Here is a 27,504-nt window from a genome sequence, read left to right on the forward strand (position 1 = left end):
CAGCACACCCCGCCTCCTGCCATGGCCCCTCCATATGCCCCACCCCCTTGGGGCCCTTCAGCACTGTAGGAGCCATTGAAGCTTTCCTTCTACAGAGTGTGAAGTCTGGGATGATGCAATATATGGTGTTCTCATGCTGACTCTGGGCCACTCAGCCTGTGAAGAAACAGTAAAAAAGTGTGAATTTCTGGGCATCCCCACAGACAGCAGGAATTCTTCCCAGTTTTAAGGAATCGAGCACCTCTGCCACTGACACCATTGCACTTTTGGCTAAGCAAAGGTGTGCCCCCATAACACTAGCAGCACTAGAGTGGGGCTTCATGTTTAGATGGGTTGGGGGAAGGGGGAAGGGACACCTCCCACTGCTTTCAAAGGGAGCCCGCAGGAGGGACACTGCTCAGAAACCACCTTAGCAGGGAGAGGCGGGGAAGAGGAGGAAGGAGGAGAAAACGGGGTGGAGTGGGGAGAGGAAGAGAGGGAGGACCTTGGGCAGGGCAGGGAAGCCAACCTGAGCAAACACAGCAGCCCGAGTGTTCCCAAGGCCACAATGCTGAGAATGTCCACTCCTAATCTCTGTGGTGGTCTGCATTGCTGGGCCCCCTGGCTCTCTTCTGGCATTCTCTGCCTCTGCCTCATATTCTTATTGGGCCAGGTGGGCTTGCTGCAGGGACACCCCCAGTGCCTGGATTATGGGCCCCCTTTCCAGCCCCTTCTGCACCTTGAGTTTTGCTCTGACTATGAGTCCTTTGGCTGCTGTGACCAGCACAAAGACCGCCGCATCGCTGCCCGGTACTGGGACATCATGGAATATTTTGATCTGAAGAGGCATGAGCTGTGTGGAGATTACATTAAAGACATCCTTTGCCAGGTAGTGAAAAGTGCCTTCCAGCCCCAGGGGTTTGGGTGCTGGGTTGCATGGTGTGGGTCCTGAGTGGAGGGTGCTTTGGGAGCCCAGCCCTTTAGAAGTTCAAGTGCCGGGTGCCTCATCTTTGAGCTGCCATCTTTGGACGCGCACACTGACATGAGCGTGTTCTGAATTTGGTCTCCATGGGTTCCCCAAACCTCTCCCTCTGGGATTCTGCTGGCCCTGATTCTTCTCCAGGCTCCAGGAGAATGAGAGCAATACTCTTCCTGGAGCTCTCAGAGCAGCCATTATTTGCCACGCTCCCTCTGCAGTGCATGGCAAATAACTATTTGCATCCTCTGTGGTGCTCAGAGAGTTAGGCACTTATACCCATGGCATTTACCGAGTGCGTTAAGGGAGGGAGTGGTGGCATCTGTTGGGGTCCAGTCCTTTCTCACCTGGCTGATTTGTGCCAGGGCATCTCTGGTGTCACGATGGTGGCAGCAGGGGTTGGGGACTCTCCCCAGAGTTCTGTCTGCCCAGCACTCCAGAGCTGGAAGAGAGAGATGCAAGCTGCTGCGTAACAGTGACTCACAGTTTCTGCTTCTCCTGGTTGCCCAACAGCCAAAATCCACATCCCTGGGAGGCATCGTTTTGGTTGAGCTCAGCCTGAAAACAAGACGGGTGTAGCCTGCACACACAGACTTTGTAGGAAGAGGATGTTTGGGGGTTAATGGAGAGAGGTCAGCATTTGGAAAGCTGATGAAAGAGGTTGCCTGGGGAGGACCCCTCTAATGATGTTGGGGAGGACAGACAAGAAGTCCAGGCAGCCTTTTGAACTGAGACCCCTTGGGCTTGTCAGCACAATGACTTGGCTATCCACAGGCGTCTCTTCATGACCACTGTTCCTGAACTTGCTGACTACTGTAACTGCCACACAAGATGTGGAGTGGTTGAGTGAGCTTCCCAGAGTCCAGGAGAGAATTACAGCTGAGCCAGGCCCAGAAAGTCAGCCACCTGGGTGGCACCGCCTGGGGCTACACTCTTGGACACCACTCCTCAGCTGTTTCCTGGAGAATTAACTCTAGGATACCCATTAGGGTAGAAGCTGAGCTTTTACAAGCAGCACTGAGAATGTTTATTTCTGAGATCTCCCCTAATAAAAATGTATACCCCTGACCCTTCCCTCTTGCATAACGTTTCAGAAAGTCAAAGTCAGCAGTTCTGTTGTTTCAGGGATTTGAGGAATAAGAACAATTTCAGCCAAACAATCCTACACATGTTTATTTGTTCCCATTTATAAGGTCCTCTTTCTTCCCCAACACATGTAGTATGTACCCAGCAATGATTCTGCAGGCAGTTGTTATGATCCTCATTTTACTGATGAGGGCTCAAGAGTTTAGATGACTTACGCAAGGCAAAACAATCCTGGGGCACAAAGCTAGATGCTCAGGCTCCAAGTTTTGTGCCCTTTCAGTCACACCATGCTAAAGTATAGTAACAGCAGCACTGGCTTGTTTACTTAATGGTTTTCTGAGGTCCCCAAACTATATGCTCCATTGGAAGGAGACTTTGTGCGTTTCGCTCACTGCTGCATCCCAGTCAATGTAGAGAACAGTGCCTGGCACGTAAGAGAGACTCAACAGGAGGAGGGTCACATAGGACTCTTTTTTTTTTTTTTTTTTTTGAGACAGAGTCTTACTCTGTCACCCAGGATGGAGTGCAGTGGCATGGTCTTGGCTGACTACAACCTCTGCCTCTCGGGTCCAAGCAATTCTGCCTCAGTCTCCTGAGTACCTGGGACTACTGGTGTGTGACACCATGCCTGGCTTTTTTTTTTTTTTTTTTTTTTTTTCGTATTTTTAGTAGTGACAGGGTTTCACCATGTTGGCCAGGCTGGTCTTGGACTCCTGACCTCAGGTGATCTGCGCACCTCATCCTCTCAAAGTGCTGGGATTACAAGCGTGAGCCACTGCGCCTGGCCAGAGACCTTATGGCCTTTAATTGTCTTCCTTTAAAGTAGGGAAGTATCTGCTTAGTTACTGTGCTAATTGAGTAGAAGCAACTTTGCAAACTCTAAATGGCTGCATGAGAGTGTGCCATAGTAGTGGTTCTCTTTCCACAGCCCCCTTCTATTCTCTAGTATTGGATCCTTAATTCAGTCTCCCCTCTCTCTTTTTCCCACTCTCCGAGAGTGGACAGAATGAGCAAGGGGACACTTAAGAGTGGGTCGGTCATGTTGCTTCTTGACAGCTGCTGTAATAAGTGTCTTAAATGGAAACAGACACCCCGAGGGGAGCCTGTGAATCTCTGGGCTCCTTCTTCCCCTCCGCCCAATGACCGAAAGCTGGCTCTGCAATCTACAATTAGAGGAAATAAGACAGAACAGGGAACTCACATATACATGAAAAACGCTGCTGGTCCTTTTGTGAAGTGATGGGAGCACAGAGGTGAATGAGATGGTTCTGCGCAGGCTGGCTGGCTCAGGAGAGTCATTAGTGATCAGAAGGGGGCTTCTGGGCCAATAGGTGAACTCTGCTGGAACGCACGGCTCCAAACGACACCCTTTGAATTGGACTTTCTTACCTTTCTAATTTCAGTTGCCTCTGCCTTTCATCACTACTGGGAGTCGCTCATCTGCTCACAATATTCTATTTTTCTTCTAAAAAGTGTTATAGTCTAGGGAGGTCTGAGTAGCAGCTACTCCTTTGGGCAAATAGTCCTCATATGTTTGTGTAAGGAGCAGGCACATTGCCCTATAGCCACAATTCAAATGTGTATAGGTTCCAGCATGGTACTTTGCATATATTAAACACTGAAATACTTTAAGTAAATAATTGAAGAAATTGCTAGACACCTAATCTCCGAGAGTGATACATCCAATGTCCATTCTGATAATTTTATTTTTCATTGTAAAATATTCCAAAAATATGGAAAAGCACAGAAAAATTAAATAATTAACACTGTATCTCCAACAACCATATTTGAACAAATATGAAATTTTTGCCAAATTGTTTCATATTTGTATAAAGAAATAAAATCTTAGTAGATACAGCATCCATAAGAAAATGAGGCTGGGCAGACACGGTGGCTCATGCCTGTAAATGCCAGCACTTTGTGATATTGAGGAGGCAGGAGAATCACTTGAGCCCAGGAGTTTGAGATCAGCCTAGGCAACATGGTGAAGCCGTCTCTACAAAAAATAAAATAAAATGAAAATTAAAAAAATAAAAAGAAAGAGATCTAGAAATTTAGTAATTTTTTGAAAAAATATTCATGCATAATTTAATAAAACTTTAAATGTCAAAAACTAGGCTGAAATGTTAGAGATAGCATAGTGAATATGAGAGATTTTCCCTGCTTTCTGCCTTCCAGGAGCATTAACTGGGTAGAAAATCACAGAGAAGAGTTTTAGCAGCAGTTGGTAACAAAAACTCCAGAATCCTGACTTTTTTCCCCGAGGACCATTTTTTCTTTTCTGCTTGCTCAAAACGTGAGCTTGCTCAAAGCGCTGGTATGGCAGGTCTGATGCTGAGCCTGAGCTCCGCGTTCTTTTCTAGGAGTGCTCGCCCTACGCAGCCCACCTCTACGACGCCGAGAACCCCCAGACGCCCCTCCGGAATCTCCCCGGCCTCTGCTCTGATTACTGCTCTGCCTTCCATTCTAACTGCCACTCCGCCATCTCCCTGCTGACCAATGACCGAGGCCTCCAGGAGTCTCACGGAATGGACGGTGTCCGCTTCTGCCACCTCCTGGATCTTTCTGACAAGGACTATTGCTTCCCCAACGTCCTGAGGAACAACTATCTCAACCGCAACCTGGGCATGGTGGCCCAGGATCCTCGGGGCTGCCTGCAGCTCTGCCTGAGCGAGGTGGCCAACGGGCTGAGGAACCCCGTCTCCATGGTCCATGCCGGGGACGGCACCCATCGCTTCTTTGTTGCCGAGCAGGTAGGAGTGGTGTGGGTCTATCTCCCTGATGGGAGTCGCCTGGAGCAACCCTTCCTGGACCTCAAGAACATCGTGTTGACCACCCCATGGATCGGGGATGAGAGAGGCTTCTTGGGGTTGGCTTTTCACCCCAAATTCCGCCACAATCGCAAGTTCTATATTTATTATTCGTGCCTGGACAAGAAGAAGGTAGAAAAGATCCGGATTAGTCAGATGAAGGTTTCTCGGGCTGATCCTAACAAAGCTGACCTGAAATCAGAGAGGTGAGAGGTACTCATGAGAGCCTGCTGCTGTACTGTATTCCAAAATAATGCCCACCAAGTCTGTGGGATAATAGAGGGGAATTTTACTGATTTTACAGAACTACTCCAACTGTTGAGAAAGGAGTCACTGTGGACTGAGGACGGCCCAAGTTAGACTCTTGAGTTAAGGCTGTTTAATGGGATGTAGCCATCACCTTACAGTTACCCTGAATAAAGACATACTTGCCTGTCTTTACAAAGGGTAAGCAAGGACCAACAGTCATAAGGGTCTGAGAAAGAATTATAGATAATATCAACATGTGAAACATAATAGTAGCCTCTGATTATTATGTGGCCATTACATCCCAGGCCCTTTACTTTGAATGTGGGATTTCTCATTCTAACTGGAAGCTGTGGCACAAGGCCATCAAGCTATGGCTGCATGGCCAAGTGAAGACTCAGTTTTAACTGACCCCAAGCTCATGCTCTTTCCACCCTACCACTCTGCCTTTTTTTTCCCCTTCTTCTCCTTTCTCCCTTGCCTCTTTTCCCATGGTAGACAGGTTGGAGGATTGCAAAGAGCATAAAGAACTGGTAGATTAACCCCTCTTAAGTTGCTCGAAAGAAGGGATGGAGCATTCTGGTAGGGCAGAGAGTAAGGGCAAGCCCTAGAAAAGGACTGTTGTTACCCTGGCTGGTTCCACAGCTCATTAAATCATGGTATGAAAGAAAAATGAGGCTGGGCATGGTGGCTCATGCCTGTAATCCCAACACTTTGGGAAGTTGAGGCAGGCGAATCATTTGAGGTCAGGTGTTCAAGACCAGCCTGGCCAACATGGAAAAACCTTGTCTCTACCAAAAATCAGCCAGGCATGGTGGCACATGCCTGTAGTCCCAGCTACTCAGGAGGCCGAGGCAGGAGAATTGCATGAACCTGGGAGGCAGAGGTTGCAGTGAGCCAAGATCACACCATTGCATGCCAACCTGGGTGACAGAGCAAGACTCCAGCTAAAAAAAAAAAAAAAAAAAAAAAAAAAAAAAGCCAGATGCGGTGGTAATCCCAGCTGCGGGAGGCTCTCAGCTGAGGCAGAATTGCTTGAATCTGGAGGTGGAGGTTGCAGTGAGCTAAGATTGCACCATTGCACTCCAGCTTGGATGCAGAGTGAGACTCTGTCTAAAAAAAAAAAAAAAAAAAAAGAGAGAGAAAAGAAAAATGAGCCATGAAAGAGTTATACCAGGAAAAAAGGGTCATCTCAGAGCCCCAAAGCTACCTGCTTTGTGATCCTCAAAAACTCAGAAGCAGGTCTTAGCTGACTTGGCAAATCTTGGTGGCTTGGACCAGTCATTTCTGGGTATCTCAAGAGGATGTAACTTTAGCTTGTGTCAAATCCTAATGCATGGTTTCCTTTTTCTCTTCCAGGGTCATCTTGGAGATCGAAGAACCAGCCTCAAACCATAATGGCGGACAACTTCTTTTTGGCCTAGATGGCTATATGTACATATTCACTGGGGACGGGGGACAGGCTGGAGATCCCTTTGGCCTGTTTGGAAATGCTCAGAACAAGTAAGCTGGGTGGAGGCTGGGACCCTGTCCCATCAGAGTGAGCCCCTGGTACGGTGTTTTTGCAGGGATGGCATCAAACTCAAATCACATGCTGCAAGATGTAGTCCACTCCATTGAGGCAATGGGAGGAATGTTTGGTTTTCAGTTCCATAAATTTTAGACACAGTATATTTTGGTAGTTAATATTATTAATGCTCAATATAACTGTCAGAGTGTTATGTAAAGGAGAATTCGGGATTTTAAAAATATATATATCACCAGGTCATTATTCACCACACTAATCATCTAATTCAATTCCACTCAATAATATTATTGAACACCATGTTCCAGGTGCTGTGCTAGGCCCTAGAGACACATGAGAAGTTAACTACTGAGAGCCAATGTGTATTGGGTGCTTGCAGCTTGTCAGGCACTGGTCTAAGTACATTTGAGAAGGTAATTTTAACAACCTTCAAGGGCAAGAATTTATATCTAATATCTATTTTGTTAATTGATATATCACCAACACTTAGGACAGTGCCTGGCACAAGGGAGCCTTTCCATAATTACACATGGAATGAATGAATCATATGAAGTATACATATAATAGTATCCATTTTACAGACAAGCAAATGGAGGCACAGAGGTAATACAATGAGTAAGTGGAAAAAACAGAATCCCAACCCACACAATATGGCGCCAGAGCCCAGTGATGCTGTGTTGCCTAGACAAAGGTCATGTGGTCCTTCTGCCCTTTGCACCCAGTAAGCACTTGGCTTCTATTGTTCCTAGTAATAGAAATATTGAGGTTAATAATAATACAAAGCTAACATTTGTCAAATACCTACTGTGATTCAAGAATTGCATTAAACACTATATACACAATAACTCATTTAACCCTTATATCAAAACCACACTGCAAGGTAAATAATATTTATCTAGCAATATATTTTAAATAGAGATGGGGTCTCACTGTTTTGCCTAGGCTGTTCTTGAACTCATGGCCTCAAGCTATCCGCCCACCTCAGCCTCCCAAAATGTGAGATTACAGGCATAAGCCACTGCACCTGGCCAATATATTAAAAATAATAGCAGCCTCTGATTATCATGTGTCCATTAGATTCCAGACCCTTTACTTGAGTGTGAAATTTCTCATCATCATAGGAAGCAGTGGCACAAGGCCATCAGTTACTCTCCTCTGACTTTCAAATGAGGAAAGTCAGTCCCAGAGACCATAGTCATTGGCAGAGCCTCCCAAACACTTCTGTTCTGTTCTTTTAACTGACCACGTTGTTAAATAAAGAATAAACAGTGTAACTAGCTTCTTTTAAAAATTTGTCATATTAGACCAAATCAGAGAGAAGCTGTCCTCACCATTAAAATAAGAATTGAAGCTGCAACTTGCTCAGGGTCAAATGGGCCAAGATCACATCAAACTTTTGCCTCGTAGTTCTTTTCGAGCCAAACATGGGGCAGTCTTAAATATCTTGTAGAGATTTAAAAGAAAATCTTCAAGCTCATTCTTGCTGGTACAAAAAAATAAGGAAAATAAGAAGTCACATCTTCCCATGTGATCCTTAGCAGTCTCTTGGCATCAACTATGAGTCGGCCCTTGTGGGTTGTCTCTTCCAGTCCTGTGCTTTCCTTGGTTACCTGATTCTGTTTCCTGGCCTTCTTTCTTTCAGAAGTTCCCTGCTGGGAAAAGTTTTAAGGATCGATGTGAACAGGGCAGGCTCAGATGGCAAGCGGTACCGAGTCCCCTCGGACAATCCGTTTGTTTCTGAGCCAGGGGCCCACCCCGCCATCTACGCCTATGGGATTAGGAACATGTGGCGCTGTGCTGTGGACCGAGGGGACCCCATCACGCACCAGGGTCGAGGCCGGATATTCTGTGGGGACGTGGGCCAGAACAGGTTTGAAGAGGTTGACCTCATTGTGAAAGGCGGCAATTACGGCTGGAGAGCCAAGGAAGGGTTTGCATGTTATGACAAAAAACTTTGTCACAATGCCTCTTTGGGTAAGTAAGAAGCTCTCTCGGTGATTTCTTGGATGAGTTGAGTGGGCTGGAGGTGGAGGTGGGGAATAAAACCTGAATGTCCTGCCCTGCAGGTCATTTAAATCACGCCTTGTTCGTGTCCTGTGGCGTAGTGCTTCTCCAATCCGTCCTCCAGCCACTCACTGGCACCAGTGACATCTTGGCAGTGGCTATTTTAAAAAAGTGAATTCCTAGACTCTGCCTCAGACCTAATGAATTTGAATTTTGGGTAGATTGGAGGCATGAGATTGACGTAAGAATCTGTATTTTAGTAAGTTACCCACATTAATTTTAGGCATATTATTTTGAGAACCACTGGCACAGCAAAATTGGTGTATGTTTTTATTTATTTCCCAACTGGTACAGGCCACTGAAATGATATTCTGCATATAGTCAAGTAAGAGGACACTTTCTTTTCTTTTTTTTAGACAGAGACTTGCTCTTGTCACCAGGTTGGAGTGCAGTGGCACGATCTCGGCTCACTGCAACCTCCGACTCCCTGGTTCAAGCAATTCTCCTGCCTCAATCTCCTGGGATTACAGGCATGTGCCACCAATCCCAGCTAATTTTTGTATTTTTAGTAGAGATGGGGTTTCACCATGTTGGCCAGGATGGTCTCAATCTTCTGACCTTGTGATCCGCCTGCCTCAGCCTCCCAAAGTGCTGGGATTACAGGCGTGAGCCACCATGCCCAGCCCAGGACACTTTCTAAACACCAATAATCAAGGTGTGATTTAGAAACTCCACCTGGCTCAAAATTCTAGTGTTCTGACTCTATTACTACTTCTTAGTCTTTTCTTGTCCTCTAAGTTATAAAGCAGTCTTACAGACTGTGACAATATTTTCCATATCCTTAAACCAGGGTATCTGCCATATCAACCTACAGGGAAAACTTAGCCATGTGGATTTCCAGGTCACTGCGTCATAGATGGAGGGAATTTTTGGCTTCCTCTCTGCCTGAGGATAGCAGTTAAGTAGGAAGCTTGCAAATATTGTGGATGGCCTATTGAGAATAATAAACATGATTTACTTGCTTGCCTGTCCTACTGAAGACCAAGAGGTAAAGTGTTCTTCACTGAATTAGGCAACTGCATTAAAAAGTCCCCTTCTTCCTCCTTGAAGCTTTCAATTTTAGGCCACGACTCTCACTCTCTTTCCTCTCCCCTGGACAGATGATGTTCTGCCAATCTATGCTTATGGCCACGCAGTGGGGAAATCAGTCACGGGAGGTTATGTCTATCGTGGTTGTGAATCCCCAAATCTCAATGGCCTGTATATCTTTGGAGACTTCATGAGTGGGTAAGGAAGGACTGATGTCCCTTCTCTCTCTTTTGATTTGAACACTTTTACTGAGGTATAACTTACCTATGGTGAAATATAATCATGTAGGAGCACAGTTGTATGATGTTTTACAAATGTATGCACTCATATTTCCAGCAACCATATCAAGAGGCAGAACACTTCCATCACCCTAGGAGGCTCCTTCTTTTCTATTGCTCTCTCTCTCTCTCTCTCTCTCTCTCTCTCTCTCTCTCTCTCTCTCTGTTTCTCTCTCATACCAGGGGCTCACTTTAAAGGGACAGGGGCCCAGCTTCCATCCAGCTTACTTGCTCTGAGCATTTCCAAACATGCCAAAGGGATCTCCAGCCTGTCCCCCGTCCCCAGTGAATATGTACATGTAGCCATCCAGGCCTAAAATAAATTGTCTCTCTCTCTCTGTCACACACACACACACACACACACACACACACCCCCCGCAGCCAGAGATAGGCACTCCCACCACAGCTTAGTTTCTGGAACTTCGTATATAAATGGATTCATGATAGTATGGACTCTTCTTTCTGTGCTTGGCTTCTTTAACTTGGCAATGTCTGTGGGATTCATCAATGTTGTTTCCATGTATCAGTAATTTGTCTTTTTTATTGCTTTGTAAAATTCAATTGTATGAATACACCACAATTTATTCATCTATTCTCTGTGTTGCTGATGGACATTTTGGCTATTCCCAGTTATGAAATATTGTGAATAACATGGCTACTATATTTTATAGTTTTCAGTGTAGAGATCTTGCATATTTACTTATCTCTTAGTGTTTGATGTTATAGTAAATGTTATTTTGTTAAATTCCAGTTTCTGATTGTTAATTGTTAGTATGTAGAATTTTTTTTATATTGAGCTTGCATCTGGCAACCTTGCTGAACTCCTTGTTCATTCTGATTGCTTTTTTATAGATTCTACTGGATTTTCTATGTGGAAGGTAATTTTATTAGAAGGTCTGTGAATATAGACACTTTTACTTTCTTTCTTTTCTTTCCTTTTCTTTTTTGTTTTTTGAGATGGAGTCCAGACTGGAGTGCAGTGGTGCAATCTCAGCTCACTGCAAGTTCCATCTCCTGGGTTCACACCATTCTCCTGCCTCAGCCTCCCGAGTAGCTGGGACTACAGGCGCCCGCCACCACGCCTGGCGAATTTTTTGTATTTACTTTTTTTTTTTTTTGAATTGGAAGCCTGCTCTTATTTTTTAACTGGCTTACTGCTCTAGCTTAATCTCAGTGCGGTGTTGAGTAGAAGTGGGGGAAAGCATTCATTTTCACCATCATATTGGTGTGATGTTACTGTGTGACATCACACCAATATGATGTCAGCTGTAGGTGATTTCTACACACCCTTTATCAAGCTGGGGACATTTTCTTTTATTTCTAGTCCTTTGAGAATTTGTATTAGATATAGATGTTGGGTTTTGTCAAAGGCTTCTTTTCATCTTTTGATGAATCATGTGGGCTTTTAAAATTTTTAGTTTCTTAATATGGTGAATTTCGTCAATTGATTTAAAAATTGTTAGAGCAGTCTTGCATTCTGAGAAAAATACCACTTGGTCATAATGCATTATCTTTTTTTTTTTTGAAACAAGGTTTTGCTCTGTTATGTAGGCTGGACTGCAATGGCACGATCATAGCTCACTACAGCCTCGAACTCCTGGGCTCAAGTGATCCTCCCACCTCAGCCTCCCAAGTAGCTGGTGGCACCCAGCTAATTAAAAAAATTTTTTTTTTGTAGAGATGGAGTCTTACTATGTTGCCTAGGCTGGTCTTGAACTCCTGGCTTCAAGCTATTCTCCCACCTTGGCCTCCCAAAGTGCTAGGATTACAGGCATGACCTGCTGCCCCTGGCCCCATCCTTTTTATATATATAGATTTGATTTGTTGGCATGTTGTTTGAAAATTTGTTGGCATGTTGTTTGAAATTTTAAAATCTATGTGCATGAAGGAATAGTGAACTGTAGTTTTTCTTTCTTGTAATATATTTGTCAGACTTTGGAATCAGGGTAAACAGGCTTTATAGAATAAGTACTCCTGTTCAATTACCTGGAAGAGTTTGTGTAAAATAGGTATTATTTTTCCTTATGTGTGCTTCATTCCAAGAAAAACTATCTGGGCCTGAAGTTTTCTATGTGAAAAGACTTTTAATAACAAATTTAATTTCTTTATTAGATTTAATTATTCAGTTTATCTATTTCTTTCTGAGTGAGCTTTGGTAGTCTGTGCCTTTCAAGGAATTTGTCCAGTTTGTCTATGTTGTCAAATGTATTGGCATTCAGTTGTTCATAATATTTCTTTATTATTCTTTAAATATCTATAGAAACTATGGTGATGTCACTTGTCTTGTTCTAGATACAGCTGGTAGTTGTGTCTTCTCTTTTTTTTTTTTAAATCAGTCTGGTTAGAGGTTTATCCATTTTATTGATCTTCTATAAGAACCAGCTTTTGTGTTCATTGATTTTTTTTCCTATTACTTTTGTGTTTTTTTCTATTTCATTGATTTCTTCTCTTTTTTCTTCCTTCTGCTTGATTTGGGTTTAATTTGCTCTTCTATTTCTAGTTTCTCAAGATGGAAGCTGAGGTTATTGATCTGAGACCTTTCATCTTTACTAATATATGTGTTTAGTGCTATAAATTTTCCCCCAAGTACTACTTTAGCAGTATCCTGTAAATGTTGATATATTGTGTTTTCATTGTTATTCAGCTAAAAATATTTTCTAATTTACCTTTTGATTTCTTTGTCCCATGAGTTATTTCAAAGTGAGATATTTAGTTTTCAACTACCTGAAGATTTTCCAGAGGTCTTTCTGCTATTGATTTCTATTTTAGATTTACTGTGCTCCCAGAACATATTGTATATGACTTGGGGAACTATCTTGGATTTTCTGGGTGGGTCCTAAATGAAATTACAAGCGTGTTTAGAAGAGGAAGGTAGGGGGAAATTTGAAGATGTGAGAGATAGAAAGTGATGTGACAACGAAGGCAGAGGGAGAAAAGGTGACATGATGTGGGGCCATGAGTCAAGGCATAGGGACAGCTTTCAAAAGCTGGAAAGAGTGAGGAAACCGATTCTCCTGCAGAGCGTCTGGAGGGAGCACAGTCCTGCCAACACCTTGATCTTGGCTCAGTGAAGACCGTTTCAGAGTTCTGGCATCCAATTCTATAAAAGAATAAGTGTATGTTGTTTTAAGTCACAAAGTTGTGGTAATTTGTAGTCGTGGTAATTTGTTACAGTGGCAATAAGAATGTTATCATTCCTAATGCTCTCAATTCCTTTGGGTAGATGCATGTTTCTATCTGATATCATTTTTCTTCTGTCTGAAGAACTTCCTTTAACATTTCTTGTTGATGGGGTCTATAGTGATGAATTCTTTTCACTTTTGAGTCTTTATTTTGCCTTCATTTTTGAAAGCTGTTTTCACTGGGTATAGAAGTCTGTGTTAGCATGTTTTTTTCTTTGATTCTTTAGAGGTTGCCCCACTATTTTCTGGCTTGCATCATTTCCAATGAGAAATCTGCTGCCAGACTTCTCTTTGTTCCTTCATATGTAATATTTCATTTTTTTCCCTATGACTGCTTTTTAAGATTTTCCCTTTATCATCAGTTTTGTGCAATTTCATTAAGATATGCCTTAGTTTGGTTTTCTTCATATTTCTTGTGCTTAGAGTTTGTAGCAGTTATTGGATCTGTGAATTTATAGTTTTCACGAAATGTGGAACATTTTTGGCCATTATATCTTCAAATATGTTTCCCTCTGTCTCCCACTCCTTCTCTCCTTTTTTTTTTCTCTTTTCAATTTTTTTTTTTTATTAACAAGCTACATAACCAAGAACAAAAAACACAGCAACCTTAAAGCTGAAACAGCATTAAGTCAAATTGCTGCTGCAGTTCACGGATGTACCTGGGGTACGTGCTCCCTCATTGCGAGGCAGGATGTAGGCACATGACTGTACATTCAGGCATATATGTGACCAAGAAGAATGAGAGAAATGGAAAACACTGGAGAACAGAAAGTATCAAGGACTTTTCATCAGGCAATCCCAAAGTGCTCTGCTCTCTTCCTGTGCTTTGCCTCTCTATCCTCTGTGGTTCCAGTTCCAGCTGAACTTGTGACAATCCCAAATCGCTCCTTCCTCTTTTTCAGTTTCTCATCATCTTCAGACTTTCTGGAGATTGAAGAGACATTCAAACCAAATCTTTGAACACTTTCCTTCGGCTTATCCAAGTTAACCATAGGTTTGTTATCAGATGACAGACCTTTTGTTGGAACTGAAGAAATCCCAAACCTAGCTGCCCGACCAGCTTTCTTACTCTCCAGGCACACAGGTACATTGAATCATTCAGCTCTCTTCTGCATTCTCTCAGTCTGTGGTATTTCAGATGTAATCCTCACCACTTTCTTCTCTGCTGCCACATCAACAGTTTTTTTAGGGGGTTCTTCCTCTTTGACAGGGAGCTCAATGGGCTTTGTTTCTTATTCCTCTGTTTCATCTCCCAGAACATCTTCATTTGCCTCCTCTTCAGCGTGTTCTTCAAGATATGCCTGGAGTCTGTGGATAAGATCTTGCTTTGTTCCCTTGGTCTCCAAACCATGAGCAAGATATTCTTGCCTTAGTTCAGCAAGCTTCAGCTTATGGATCTCCACCGTCTTGGTTGCTATCTTGTTACCCCTCCCTTCTCTCCTTTTATTCAGAGGCTCTAATTACATGTATATTGGGCTGCTTAAAGTTGTTCCACAGTTCACCGATGATATATTTGTGTCAAAAATTTTTCTCTGTGTTTCATGTAGCGTAGTTTCTATTGCTATGTCTTTAGTTCATGAATCTTTTCTTTTGTGATGTCTAGCCAGCCATTCATCCCATTGAGTGTGTGTGTGTGTGTGTGTGTGTAATCTCAACATATTTTTCACATCTAGAAACTTGATTTGGGTCTGCTTTGTATCTCTCATATCTCTATATAACTTTTTAAACATATGGAATATAGTAAGAATCATTGTTTGAATGTTCTTGTCTGCTAACTTTAACATCTTCGTCAGTTCTGTGTCAGTTTCGATGGACAGATTTTACTTTTTATTATGGATTCTATTCACCTCCTTCTTTACTTGCCTCGTAATTTTTGATTGGATGCCAGAAATTATTAATTTAACTTAGTAGTGCTGGATATTCTTGTATTCCAATAAATGATTTTGAATTTTGCTTGGAGACATAGTTATTTGGAAGTAGTGTGATTCTTTCAGGTCTTGCTACTAATTATTTACTAAACAGAACCAAAGTAGTGCTTTTTCTAGAGCTTTCTGTTCCTCACTACTGAGTTCTATTCCTCACTACTTATGCTATTCCTGATCCCAAGTAAATGCTAAGTACTTTTTCTTCTAAATCTTTCCTTTGTTTTTAAATATTTTCTCACATGTACCTGCTGTTGAGTATGCTGACGATTACTTCAGGGGAACCTTTTGCAGCTCTCTGGCATTCGTTCTCTGTGCAATTTTCTTCTCTCCAGTATCTATCCTGCAATCTCTTACTGCATTGGTCTTCCTGGACTCTCAGCAATGTCTTTTCAGCTCAAGGAGCCTGCTAGGCTTTGCCTGTATTTTCCCTTTCTGTGCTGGACACTCTCAAGGTAGTATGCTGGAACAATCATAGGGTTTACCTTGTTTGTTTCCTGTATCTCAGAGAACATACTCCTATATTGCCTATCTTCAGTATCTTTGAAGTCATTAGTATTCTATCTTGTGCAGGTTTTGGAATGTTTAAGATGGGAGAGTAAATCTAGTCCCTGTTAGAAAAGGTGTTCTATTTTTATGCTGCAATTCTTAGTTACAGAGATGGGGTAAAATGAATAATTGGTCAGGTCCTTTATCATCACTTACTAGATCTTTGGGATTTCATTGTTCTTTATGTTTTTCTCCCTACAACCTCCATTCACTACTGCCCCCATACGCAACTCATTTGGTTAACATGCAGTGATTCTTTATTTATTTATTTTTGAGACGGAGTCAGGTTGGAGTGCAGTGGTGCAGTCTCAGCTCACTGCAACCTCTGCCTCCTGGGTTTAAGCGATTCTCATGCCTCAGCCTCCCAAGCAGCTGGGACTACAGGTGCATGCCACCATGCCTGGCCAATTTTTGTATTTTCAGTAGAGACAGGGCTTTGCCATGTTGGTCAGGCTGGTCTCGAACTCCTGGTCTCAGGTGATCTGCCTGCCTCAGCCTCCCAAAGTGTTGGGATTACCAGCATAAGCCACTGCACCCAGTCATAGGCAGTGATTCTTAATTGAGGCGTACTTATAAAAATCCCTTGGGTTTGGGATCTCGGTTTCCATAAAACTTTCCAGGTGATTCTGACAAGCACCCTGGGTTTAACCAACTTCCTTTCCCTTCTAAAAACCTGCTTTTAGTTCAGATAGATGATAGAGGGATAAGGAGCATCTTTCTGCTACTATATAAGCATACAGCAATAATAATAACAGTAGCTTTTTTTTTAACCCTTACAATGTGCCACACACATTGGTGAGATCTTTATGTATATTATTTTATTTAACCTTCAAAATTCTGCCCTATGGTAAATTATGTTATCACTCCCCATTTTACAGATGAGGAATCTGAAGCTTAGAGATATTGGGCAACTATCCAAAGGTCACACAACTAATAAAAATAAGATCAGTCTTTTGTAGTGGTGCAGCCTACACAGTGCAGTGCATCAAACTCTTTTTTTTCTTTTTTTTTTTGAGACAAAATGTCGCTCTGTCACCCAGGCTGGAGTGTGCAGTGGCATGATCTTGGCTCACTGCAACCTCCACGTCCTGGGTTCAAGCCATTCTTGTGCCTCAACCTCCCGAGTAGCTGGGACTATAGGCGTGCACCACCCTGTCTGGCTAATTTTTGTATTTTTAGTAGAGATGGGGGTTTCACCATGTTGGCCAGGCTGGCCTTGAACTCCTGACCTCAAGTGGTCTGCCTGCCTTGGCCTCCCAAAGTGCTGGGATTACAGGTGTGGGCCATTGGGCCTGGCCCAAACTCCTTTTATAATAGAACATGAACTTCCACATCTAGGGCAAGTGGGTGATTGAAATATCTCTGAAGAAGCTTTTTGGTTGCTTGGAGGGAGGCTAGTTATTGATCTCTCAATGGGAGACTCAGTCCTAGTACTCAAGGGTCCCTGATTCTAGGAGAAAAAGTATTCTGCAGAGTGGATATATGGATTCCTAAAACATAAGGTTTTATTTTTCATCTAGTCGACTTATGGCTTTGCAGGAAGATAGAAAAACCAAGAAATGGAAGAAGCGGGATCTTTGCCTGGGCAGCACTACGTCCTGTGCCTTCCCAGGGCTGATCAGCACCCATAGCAAGTTCATCATTTCCTTTGCTGAAGATGAAGCAGGTAACATATGTACAGAGTTGTTTGATTTCTACTTCCTGGAACTTGGATAATCACAGGCATCAACTAAACATTTATTTTAAATAGTAATTATCACTTCTACTATGATCACTATCACTTAGTCATCTTTTATAATGTACTGGATACTATTCTAAGCACGTCATGTTTTTCACCTTATTTCGTAATCATAACACCCCCATGATAAAATTACTTTTGATTTTTTCTCCTTTTTTTTTGAGACAGAGTCTTGCTCTGTCACCCAGGAGGGAGAGCAGTGGTGCCATCTCTGCTTACTGCAACCTCCGCTTCCGGAGTTCAAGCAATTCTCCTGCCTCAGCCTCCCAAGCAGCTGGGACTACAGGCATCTGCCACCACGCCCAGCTAATGTTTGTATTTTTAGTAGAGATGGGGTTTTGCTGTGTTGGCCAGGCTGGTCTCAAATTCCTGACCTTGGGTGATCTGCCCGCTCAGCCTCCCAAAGTGCTGAGATTACAGGCGTAAGCCACGGTGCCTGGCCCCATGATGTAATTATAATGCTCATTTCACCAATGAAGAAACAGACTGAATGTGCCAGCCTACTCCTTCCAGGCTGAACCACACAACTCACTGTGAGGGGGAGATCTATGCTGAACCGCAGTTCTAGGAATGTGGAAAGGGCCAACAGTGGACCAGACTAAATGGGCAGTGGGTGTTTATGCTGCCGGTGCTGTCTGGGAAACGGGCCTCTAGTGATCATCTCACTGGTTGGGCCAGGCTCTTTCCTGACCTTGCCAAGAGTTTGTGAGCAAAGAAGGATTTTATTTATTTATTTATTTAGAAATCTGAGAAAAAGGTAGACATCTAGGTAGGAGGTCCCTCAATAGACAGACTAGGCACGTGTTAAGGGCTTCAGTGAAGCATGATGTGCACATGTACATGAGAGAGAGACCCAGAGAGACTCAGTTCTAATACGTTTCCAAACATTTTATCATCAGAAAACTGATTTTTAACTTCAGCTTTACATAAGTTATGTTTCACTCGGAAAGATAAAGTTTTCAAATTTTAAATATTTTTGTTTTGTTTTATTTGAGGACAGTGAACTTTCCAGTTATTTGGCACTAGATATCATCATGTTTAGAGGCAGAGATAATAAGGTGATCTCTCAAGGTCCCTTCCACATCTAGATTCTGTATAGGTGGAAAAAAATAATAATTAAACAACAGAAAACAAAACCAATCAAAAAGAAAAAAAGAAAAAAAAGATTCTCTGTAGGTATAAACCAGAGTCTCAAAGGATTCTGAAATATTTGGTTTCTTTCCCCTCTGGGCTGTGAGGTGGCTGCCTGGGACCTTCACTTGAGTAGGATATAAGGAGACCCAGTCATCTCCCGGACCCTTTCCTCTCAGTTAGCTGATGAACGGATAGTTTGAGATGAATGTTTTATAGGAGCAGAGGAAACTTCAAGAATTTTGGAAATTTCAAGTATTTTAACAGAAAAAAGTCTATGTGAGTTTCAAATTGGAAGTCCAAACATATGAAAAAGGAGAGAAACCACAAGCTGGCAGGATGATGGCCAGTGGAAAGAGAGTGACGTGAAAGCTACAGGCGGTGGTGGGGCTTCTCCTCTGCCAGACACCGCCGTGGGTGAAACCCCCCCAGAGGCTGGACCCCCCGAGTCTGCCCAGGGATCCTGGGCTGCCATCTTCTGTGGCTGTTCTTGGCTTTGGTGACTTGGTTTGTTGTGCTTGTAGATGTTTCACAGTAGAAAACAGTTAAAAAAAAAAAAAAAAAAGCCAAAAAAAACCAGTCATGGTACATCTGGCAAACAAAACAGAGTCCTTGGCTGAATTTTATGGGGTAGACTTGCCAGAGTGTTCCCAAGCCTTTGCCCAAGGGCGGCCCTGAGGCTAATGAGGCTGTTCCTGAGGCAGGTTATTATTATTATTTTTTCCCCGGAGTTGCTTGCTCTTGTGTTTTTGCATAAACTGATTCATATTTTCTGCTCTTGGCATATTCTTTTCCTCTGAGAGGCATTTTTAGATCTGAGCATTATTTCATTATTTTATTACCAGTCCACTGGCTTTAGGTAAGTCACCTTTTACTTGGAACTCGAGCTCTGCCTCACCTATGGCTACAGTTCACGTCCTGGGTCATGTCCTGAGAGTTGATAGCTGGTATGAATTACTGCTGAGCGAATGGCTGGTGCGGAGCTGCCCATTGCTGAGGATTCATTGATGGGATTTCTGAAAGTCAGTCACTGAAGCACATTCCCAAGAGGGCTGGTCAAATGAATTATGTTTGCAGTAAATTTGTATAGCATGCATTTTTGTTTTACATGGCATATTATAGTTTTTTTTTTGTTTTTCTCCCCTAAGACATATATTAAAAATATCAGTTGGAAACTACAGATGAAATTCACCTCTAGCATTGTTTTAACCTAAAAATAAAATGGGAAGTCTATGGAATGTGGAAGACATAGAATTTACACAAACTGCAGTCCTGCATAGGCAGGGTTTTCAATTTTCTTTTTAGACTAGGAAGGCCTTTGCATGGCCTCGAGGGGCCCCTGCCTATGTACTCGTGGGCCTTTCTTAGACACCACATTTATCGAATGGTAGAATCACTCCAGATGGTGCCTGGGGTTCCAATTCAGACGGAGCAAACTGACTCTGAAGGAGGGTGTGCCCTAATTCATCAGATCTCTTACATGGGGAAGACTATAAATTTAGTTTGTCAGTACACAAAGCATAGTCTGTTAGGCAGCTGCTACCCTGTGTAGTGGCTATGCAAAGACTAAGAGGCTCACACTTAGCACAAGACAAACACTGGTTTCTGTTCTCCACAAAAAGCAGTTGTTTAGAGCTGTTGTGTGGTGGCTCATGCCTGTAATCCTACTGCTTTGGGAGGCTGAGCTGGGAGGATTCCTTGAGTGCAGGAGGTTGAGACCAGCCTGAGCAACATAGGGAGACCCCATCTCTACAAAAAGTTTAAAAAATGAGCCTGATGTGGTGGCATGCACCTGTAGTCCCAGCTACTCAAGTGACTGAGGTAGAAGGTTTGCTTGAGCCCAGGAGGTGGAGGCTACAGTGAGCCGTGATTGTGCCACTACACTCCAGTCAGCAACAGAGCAAGACCTTTTCTTAAAAAAAAAAAAATCAGTTGTTTAAATAACCCAGAGCTGTATAAAGCTTTAGGTTTTTCAGAATTGCAACTTAATAGACATTTTCTTTCATAAAATTGAGAAAGAGTTGTGTAAGGCACATAACAGCAAGTGAATTTAATTCAGTGTAATGGCACAAACATTGGGTCAGAGAGATGAGAAAGTAATAATAACTACGATTATTGAACACTTTTTTTTTTTTTTTTGAGACAGAGTCTCGCTCTGTTGCCTACTGCACTGGGAGTGTAGTGATGCAGTCTTGGTTCACTGCAACCTATGCCTCCCAGATTCAAGTGATTCTCATGTCTCAGCCTCCTGCATAGCTGGGATTACAGACATGCGCCACCATGCTCGGATAATTTTTGTATTTTTAGTAGAGGGGGGTTTTGCATGTTGGCCAGGCTTGTCTCAAACTCCTGACCTCAGGTGATCCACCTGCCTCAGCCTCCCAAAGTGCTGGGATTACAGGCGTGAGCTACCGGGCCAGCCTGGTTATCTAACACTTTCGAATTGAATACCTAACAATCACTTGAGGCATTGTGATCCCCATTTTACAAATGAATAAATATCTTGAGGGCTGTGCAGGTGAAGACGTCTCCCAAAATAGCATGGAGAGGAACTGGTGTTATCAGAAATCAAACCAGACTTCTGGGGCTCCCCACTGGGGCTTATGACCCCACAGCATAATGTCCCTCACAAATAACTAGACAGCAAGGTGGAATGAGGTAGTTACTGTGAGAAAAGAACGTTTCCCAGAGCTCCAAGTGGCAGAAATGGGAAGGAGTGGGGCTCTTTCTAAGAGTGTATTAGTCCGTTTTCACACTGCTGATAAAGACATACTTGAGACTGGGTAATTTACAAAGAAAAAGAAGCTTAGTGGACTCACAGTTCCGCATGGCTGGGAAGGCTTCACAATCATGGTGGAAGGTGAAAGGCACATCTTACATGGTGGCAGAAGAGAGCAAATGAGAGCCAAGAGAAAGGGATTTCCTCTTATAAAACCATATAAAACCATCAGAGCTCATGAGGCTTATTCACTACCAGGAGAACAGTATAGGGGAAGCTGCCCCCATTATTCAATTATCTCCCATTGGGTCCCTCCCACAATACGTGGGAATTATGGGAGCTATAAGTCACGATGAGATTGAGATTGAGTGGGGACACAGCCAAACCACATCAGAGAGATACAGGAGAGAGTGGGTAGAGGTGATTTTTGTGGGACATGGAAAAGACCAAGAGAAGAGGTGGAGAGTGGGGAGGGTCACCAGGAAATAAGGAACTCAAGGACGGAATGAAAGAGGAAAATGGGAGTAAGGCTGAAGGGAAACAAAACGACTAAAGAAGGGACAAAATAAAGCGATTGACAGATGGTCCTCAGCCTGCAGACTGTGTGTATCCAAGTGTTCACAGAGGAAAGAGGTAAGGAAGGAAATGGAGATTCACGGAGGTGAAGTTTCTGAGAGCAAGGAGGTGATAAGGGAGAAAGCTGTTTGGTTTGATAAACAAACATACACATGAAATTACCTCTGCTAGGCCATACACTCAGCTAGTCTTTGGGGGTTCGAAGATGGACTTTCTCCTCAAGGAGCTCACAGCCCAGCGAAGCAGACGTCAGTTAGGTTTCTGGGATTCCATTCTTGGGGCTCACTGCATTTTAGGGCCATAACTTCTTTTTGACCGTTTTCTGTGCATCCAGTTCTGTGTCTCAGTGCTGCCTGATGTCCCATTATTGCCTGTCTATTTTTGTTGCCTTAGGGGAGCTGTATTTCCTGGCAACCTCTTACCCAAGTGCCTACGCACCACATGGATCTATTTACAAGTTTGTTGACCCCTCAAGGTGAGATTTGATGTCATTTTCTTCTCAAATGCATTTTTCTCATTTCTTATCTCCATGGCAGGCCATAAAAACAATCTTCACTGTCCCTCAAATTACCAAAAATTATTGATGAAGCAAACTCATGTTCTAGATGAAAAGTAGTTTGGACAAATAATGGCATAGGACAATGAGTCTATAGAAATTATGAAATACTTGGGAAACGGTCTCTTTGCAGTTGGACATGAAGACCTTGAGTCTTTCTAGGGTTTTCTGACCTAGTCTAGGTCTGTGGCTTTTTTTTTTTTTTTTTTTTTTTTTTTGAGATGGAGTTTCACTCTTGTTGCCCAGGTTGGAGTGTAATGGTGCGACCTTGTCTCACCGCAACCTCCGCCTCTCAGGTTCAAGCGATTTTCCTGCTTCAGCCTCCCAAGTAGCTGAGATTACAGGCATGCACCACCATAGCTAGCTAATTTTGTATTTTTAGTAGAGATGGGGTTTCTCCATGTTGGTCAAGCTGGTCTCGAACTCCCAACTTCAGGTGATTCACCTGCCTTGGTCTTCCAAAGTGCTGGGATATCAGGCGTAAGCCACCATGACAGGCTATTTTTTTTTTTTTTTTAAATATGCTTCTGGAAGTGTCTGTCTGAGGTCATCTAACAACAGGCATACACCTCTAAGCACCTGAGTAAGTACTGCTCCCCTGTCCCCTGGGCTTGGTGCAGATCTCCAGGTCTTTGGCAAATACATTTAACTGCCAAGTTCCTTAGTAGCTCCAGCTGACCTTTTCTGGAGTTTAGTGTTTATTCACTTGCTGGGCTCTATGCTGTTTCCTTCTGCTTCTTTGCTTATCTCTCTCAGAGGCTGACCAACCTCCACCAGCACAGGCAAAAGCCACAATACCACTACCCGCTTGAGAGGTTGTTGGGTCTGGGTCAGGTTATCTGCCCCGGGGAGGGTGATGCAGTGTATCCATCCTGAGGAGTCTGGGCGGTGCACTAGAAATTTTTTTTTTTTTTTTTTAATAGAATCTCACTCTGTTTCCCAGGCTGGACTGCAGTGACACGATCTTGGCTCACTGCAACCTCTGCCTCCTGGGTTCAAGCTATTCATGTGCCTCAGCCTCCCAAGTCACTGGGATTACAGGCATGCACCACCACACCCGGCTACTTTTTGTATTTTCAGTAGAGATGGGGTTTTGCCATGTTGCCCAGTCTGATCTCAAACTACTGGACTCAAGTGATCCACCTGCCTCGACCTCCTGAAGTGCTGGATTTACAGGTGTGTGCCACCACGCACCCTGCCCCAGTGCTCTAGATTTATCTGAAAATTCTTGCCAAAGCAAGAAAATCTCCCCCTGAATTAGCTTACAGATAGACCTACAGAAGAAGATTTTCCCCTGAGGCTTATGTTACCCACATCTGGATTGGCATATAGCAGACATGAGGCAAATAGGTCCAGCCACTGGTTAGGGCTTTGGGGCCAGCTCTAGCTCAGCTTCTGTTTGGCCACAGGGCTCTCAGCTTGTGTATTCTTGGAAGTTCCTGGAAGAGGCTCCGTCCCTGAGGCTGTGCCCGGGGTGATGTGCGGATGGTGGAGGGCGGATAGCCAAGGGGTGAATTTAATACTGGGCTGTTTCCACTGCTGGGTCTGCTTCTGTGCACATATCCTGGGCTTAGGAGCTGGAGCAGACTCAGGGTCTTTCAAGTGCTTCTGATGGTTGATGATGCCTTGGTGGGGAGTTCTCTTTCCATTAATAGGCTTCCTATGTGAATCCATTTTTCTTTCCTTTGGCAGTTTTCTGATTTAGCTGGCAGATAATTTAACTCCCCACTTTCACAAGAGCAGCTGTGAGAAGCCATATGGAAAGCGCCCATAAAGCATTTTCACACTGAAGACATCCTTACTCGTTCACCTTTTTTTAAAAAATTGACATTTATGGAGTTATTCCTGTGTGCCAGGCACTGTGCTAAGTGCCATGCATGCGGGCTATCATTTAATGCTGACAGAATTCCAACCAGGCAGGTTAACATCTCACTCTATGGATAAAGAAACTGAAGGCTAGTTAAGTTAAATTACTTGCCCCAGGTGCAGCTAGTAAGACGAGCCTGGAATAGGAACTCAGTTCTCTTTGTGGACAGGTCATTTCAGTGCTACTCCCTCCGTTCAGTTATAACTATATCGAATCACATAGACTTTTTAAACTTCTATAAGTGGACCAGATTCTGCTCTGATTACTTATTCAGCTTGTCTTTGCACTAAATGCATCACTCCCAGCATTTTGAGGGCACCTGACTAATTTATGTATCCATTTCTCCCTCCCATTTTTTTCCTCCTACCATTCCTTTAGGGGTAGCTAAATGCAGTGGTTGAGAACACGGACTTGAGCCTGGGCTTGGAATCTTGGCTTTGCCACTGACTAACTGTGCGGCCTTGGGCCTGTTTCTTAGCCTGTGTGAGCCTCAGTTTCCCCTATGTAAAATGAGTATAGTAATAGTACTTACTTCACAGCATTGTTAGGAAGACTCAGTGAGTTAATATTTGCAAAGTATTTAGAATAGTGCCTAAGCACTACATAAGTGTTTGTTAAATAAATACAATTACCTTATTTTTCCCCTCCACCTGGAGTTGGGAGGATGGCAGTGAGAGATAGAGTTGGAGCAAGGCAGAGAAGGCAATGGGGACAGGCTGGGAAGTTCCAACTCTGCTCTCTACAGTGGAAGTACTCTCTGTCCTCAAAGTCCCTTTTATTTCAGAAGATGCACCCGGGGACAAGCAGTTTAAGAATGTGTGTGTTACTAGGCAGAGAAGCAGGCATTGTCTAAGGGCTGTGCCTTGAGTTCTTGAAGACATTTTCTTTAAAGGGAGTCACCAGCACCACCATCAGAAGCAGCAGCAGAATCATGCTCATCATCAGCCTCATCCGTGAACTCTTGTTATGTGCTGGGCACTGTTCCTAGGAAGATGGGGAATATTAGGTTTTGCATTTTATAGATGTGGAGACTGAGACTTAGCAAGGTTTATTTGCCCCTGATTACAAGGATGTGAACCCGTTTTGACTGCCACCATGCCCATACTCCTAATTCCCTTTCTGCACTGTCTCTCAAGGGCCTGAGGTGCCCTGTTCTGTCTGTGCCCTTTTACCTCTCCTTCTGAGCTCATAGCATATTTCGTATTACATCTACCCCATCCCCATGGATAAGTAAAGGCTGACCCCAATTCTTGCAAATATACACCCTCTGGTGACCTTGATTTTCTGGTTGCGTCTTCAGAGTCTTGCGTCCTCATGCTTTCTGTTTGTGTTTTTAGGCGGGCACCCCCAGGCAAGTGCAAATACAAGCCAGTGCCGGTGAGAACCAAGAGTAAGCGGATCCCGTTCAAACCACTCGCCAGTGAGTCCATCTTTGAGTCTTAGGCTCAGGCCCTGGTGTGGAGGCTAAGGCAGTGCCCTCAGCAAGCAGGCCATAATTCCCACGGTGGAGTCTTAGTTACCCCCTGAGGGAAATTCAGTCTATACATCTCCTCTGCATAACAGAGGAGTTACGAGTGTGAGGATACCCGCTTCTACTGTGACTGGTTTCCTCTATTCATTCATTCACTCATTCATTCATTCATTTGTTGATTCATTCATTTAATCGTTCATATATTCATTCATTTGGCATCATTCATTTCATACTTTGTGGCAGGAACTATGCTTATCCCTAGAGATACAACAATGAACACTTAAAGCCTATGACGTGTAGGAATTCAGAGTTAAATAGGAGTGGGGATGGGAAGTACAGGCAAATAAAGAAATAAATGTAGCAGTAATGTTCTGGTATAGAAGGATGTTCAGGGCACTGAGAGGGCCCCTAGAATGAGGAATGTTTCCTTGGGGCAGGGTGGGGTTTCCTTGGGGCAGGGTGGGGAGTCAGGAAAGACTTACAGAGGAAGGATACTATCTTAAGGAAACTATTACAGAATCATGTATCACTGGAGTGACCCTTCTAAAAAGCTCATATATTTAGATCAAGGCCAGTTAGAGAATTAAAAAGTATTAATAAAAAGAATTTATATTAAAGAACTCTAATGCAGTTATAGGTTTCTCTTATAGCTACTTTCTGGGACTTATATTTTTCACTAAATAAATGATGATTTCTCAGAGACAGTCTTGGACTTGCTAAAGGAGCAATCAGAGAAAGCTGCTAGAAAATCTGCAACCTTAGCTTCCGGCCCAGCCCAGGGTTTGTCTCAGAAAGGCTCCTCCAAGAAGCTGGCTTCTCCTACAAGCAGCAAGAATACCCTGCGAGGGCCTGGTACAAAGAGGAAAGCCAGAGTGGGGCCCCAAGTCCCCCAGGGCAAGAGGAGGAAGAGCCTGAAAAGCCACAGTGGCAGGATGAGGCCATCAGCAGAGCAGAGGCGAGCTGGCAGAAGTCTCCCGTGAGCCATTGGTCAAGGTGGCTGACAGGGTGACGTGAGAGAGGAGAGCCACCTCATCAAATGAAAGTCACTGCTGAATAAAGACCTTAGAAGTCTGGGAAGCCAGGATAGAGGTGGGGCAGGGTGGTTTTCCTCTCCCTGGGAAATCTTGCTATCTGCTGAATAAATAAATGCACCTTCTCTGGATGCAGTGCTTCTGTAGGAGACCATATCCCAGATTGCTGGTGCACCTGGGTTATGGTGAGCACTAGTCCATAAGCCTGCTTGGAATCACACTGGATGTCTCCATTTTGTTTTGTAAATGCCTACATTCTGAGGTAATAAATCAACACTTGTTCAAACTGACACATATCCTTTGATATCCTGGATATTTGTTTGACATTAGGAAATCTAGCATGCTGTACCACACTTGCATAAGAACCATACTTCACCCTCCTGCTTCACCCCAGGTCTAAGAGGAAGCCTGTGACAAGCTTACAAGGAAAGACCCTTTAAATGTGGTATCTCCTTTCCCCAGCCCAAAGCTCATGAAGTGAACAAGAGCAGGTTCAGTTCTGTACCTCCAGCACTTACTACAGTAATGGCCTGACAGGTTCTTCCTGTGTAGTGCACAGACAAAACCAATTCACTGAGACTACAATATTGCAGTAGAAAAACAGTTTAACACAGAGGCTGCCAACTAGAAGGACTGGAGTTATTACTCAAATCAGTCTCACAGAGAACTCAGAGGCTGGAGTTTTTATGGATAGTTTGGTGGGGGGAGGGGCTAGGGAATGTGTGCTGCTGATTGGTTGAGAATGAAATCATAGGGGTGTGAGGAACAG

General features: G+C 43.6%; 2 protein-coding genes and 1 pseudogene across 2 annotated transcripts in view; 1 reads left to right on the plus strand and 2 right to left on the minus strand.

Annotated features, from left to right (window-relative positions):
• The window catches only part of MIA3 (MIA SH3 domain ER export factor 3), a 935,339-nt gene that overhangs the window by 130,187 nt on the left and 777,648 nt on the right, over positions 1 to 27,504 (minus strand). The window lies entirely within an intron of this gene.
• Positions 541 to 27,021, plus strand: HHIPL2 (HHIP like 2). Its single transcript, XM_050761512.1, has 9 exons — positions 541 to 868; positions 4,405 to 5,057; positions 6,457 to 6,600; positions 8,265 to 8,596; positions 9,787 to 9,913; positions 17,167 to 17,312; positions 22,204 to 22,285; positions 25,571 to 25,653; positions 26,404 to 27,021. The coding sequence occupies exons 1-9, from the start codon at positions 548 to 550 to the stop codon at positions 26,682 to 26,684; spliced, it is 2,169 nt and encodes a 722-aa protein (XP_050617469.1). The 5' UTR covers positions 541 to 547; the 3' UTR covers positions 26,685 to 27,021.
• On the minus strand, positions 13,897 to 15,870 carry LOC126951400 (SAP domain-containing ribonucleoprotein-like; annotated as a pseudogene).

The sequence above is a fragment of the Macaca thibetana genome, chromosome 1 (assembly GCF_024542745.1).
Source record: "Macaca thibetana thibetana isolate TM-01 chromosome 1, ASM2454274v1, whole genome shotgun sequence".
Lineage (NCBI taxonomy): Eukaryota > Metazoa > Chordata > Mammalia > Primates > Cercopithecidae > Macaca > Macaca thibetana.

Bases quoted from the DNA above. Each gene is read 5' to 3' on its own strand.
- HHIPL2 (XM_050761512.1), top strand. From the start codon at position 548: ATGCTGAGAATGTCCACTCCTAATCTCTGTGGTGGTCTGCATTGCTGG. The intron at 8,597-9,786 runs GTAAGTAAGAAG...TCCCCTGGACAG, and splicing joins TTGTCACAATGCCTCTTTGG to ATGATGTTCTGCCAATCTAT. The intron at 22,286-25,570 runs GTGAGATTTGAT...TTGTGTTTTTAG, and splicing joins AAGTTTGTTGACCCCTCAAG to GCGGGCACCCCCAGGCAAGT.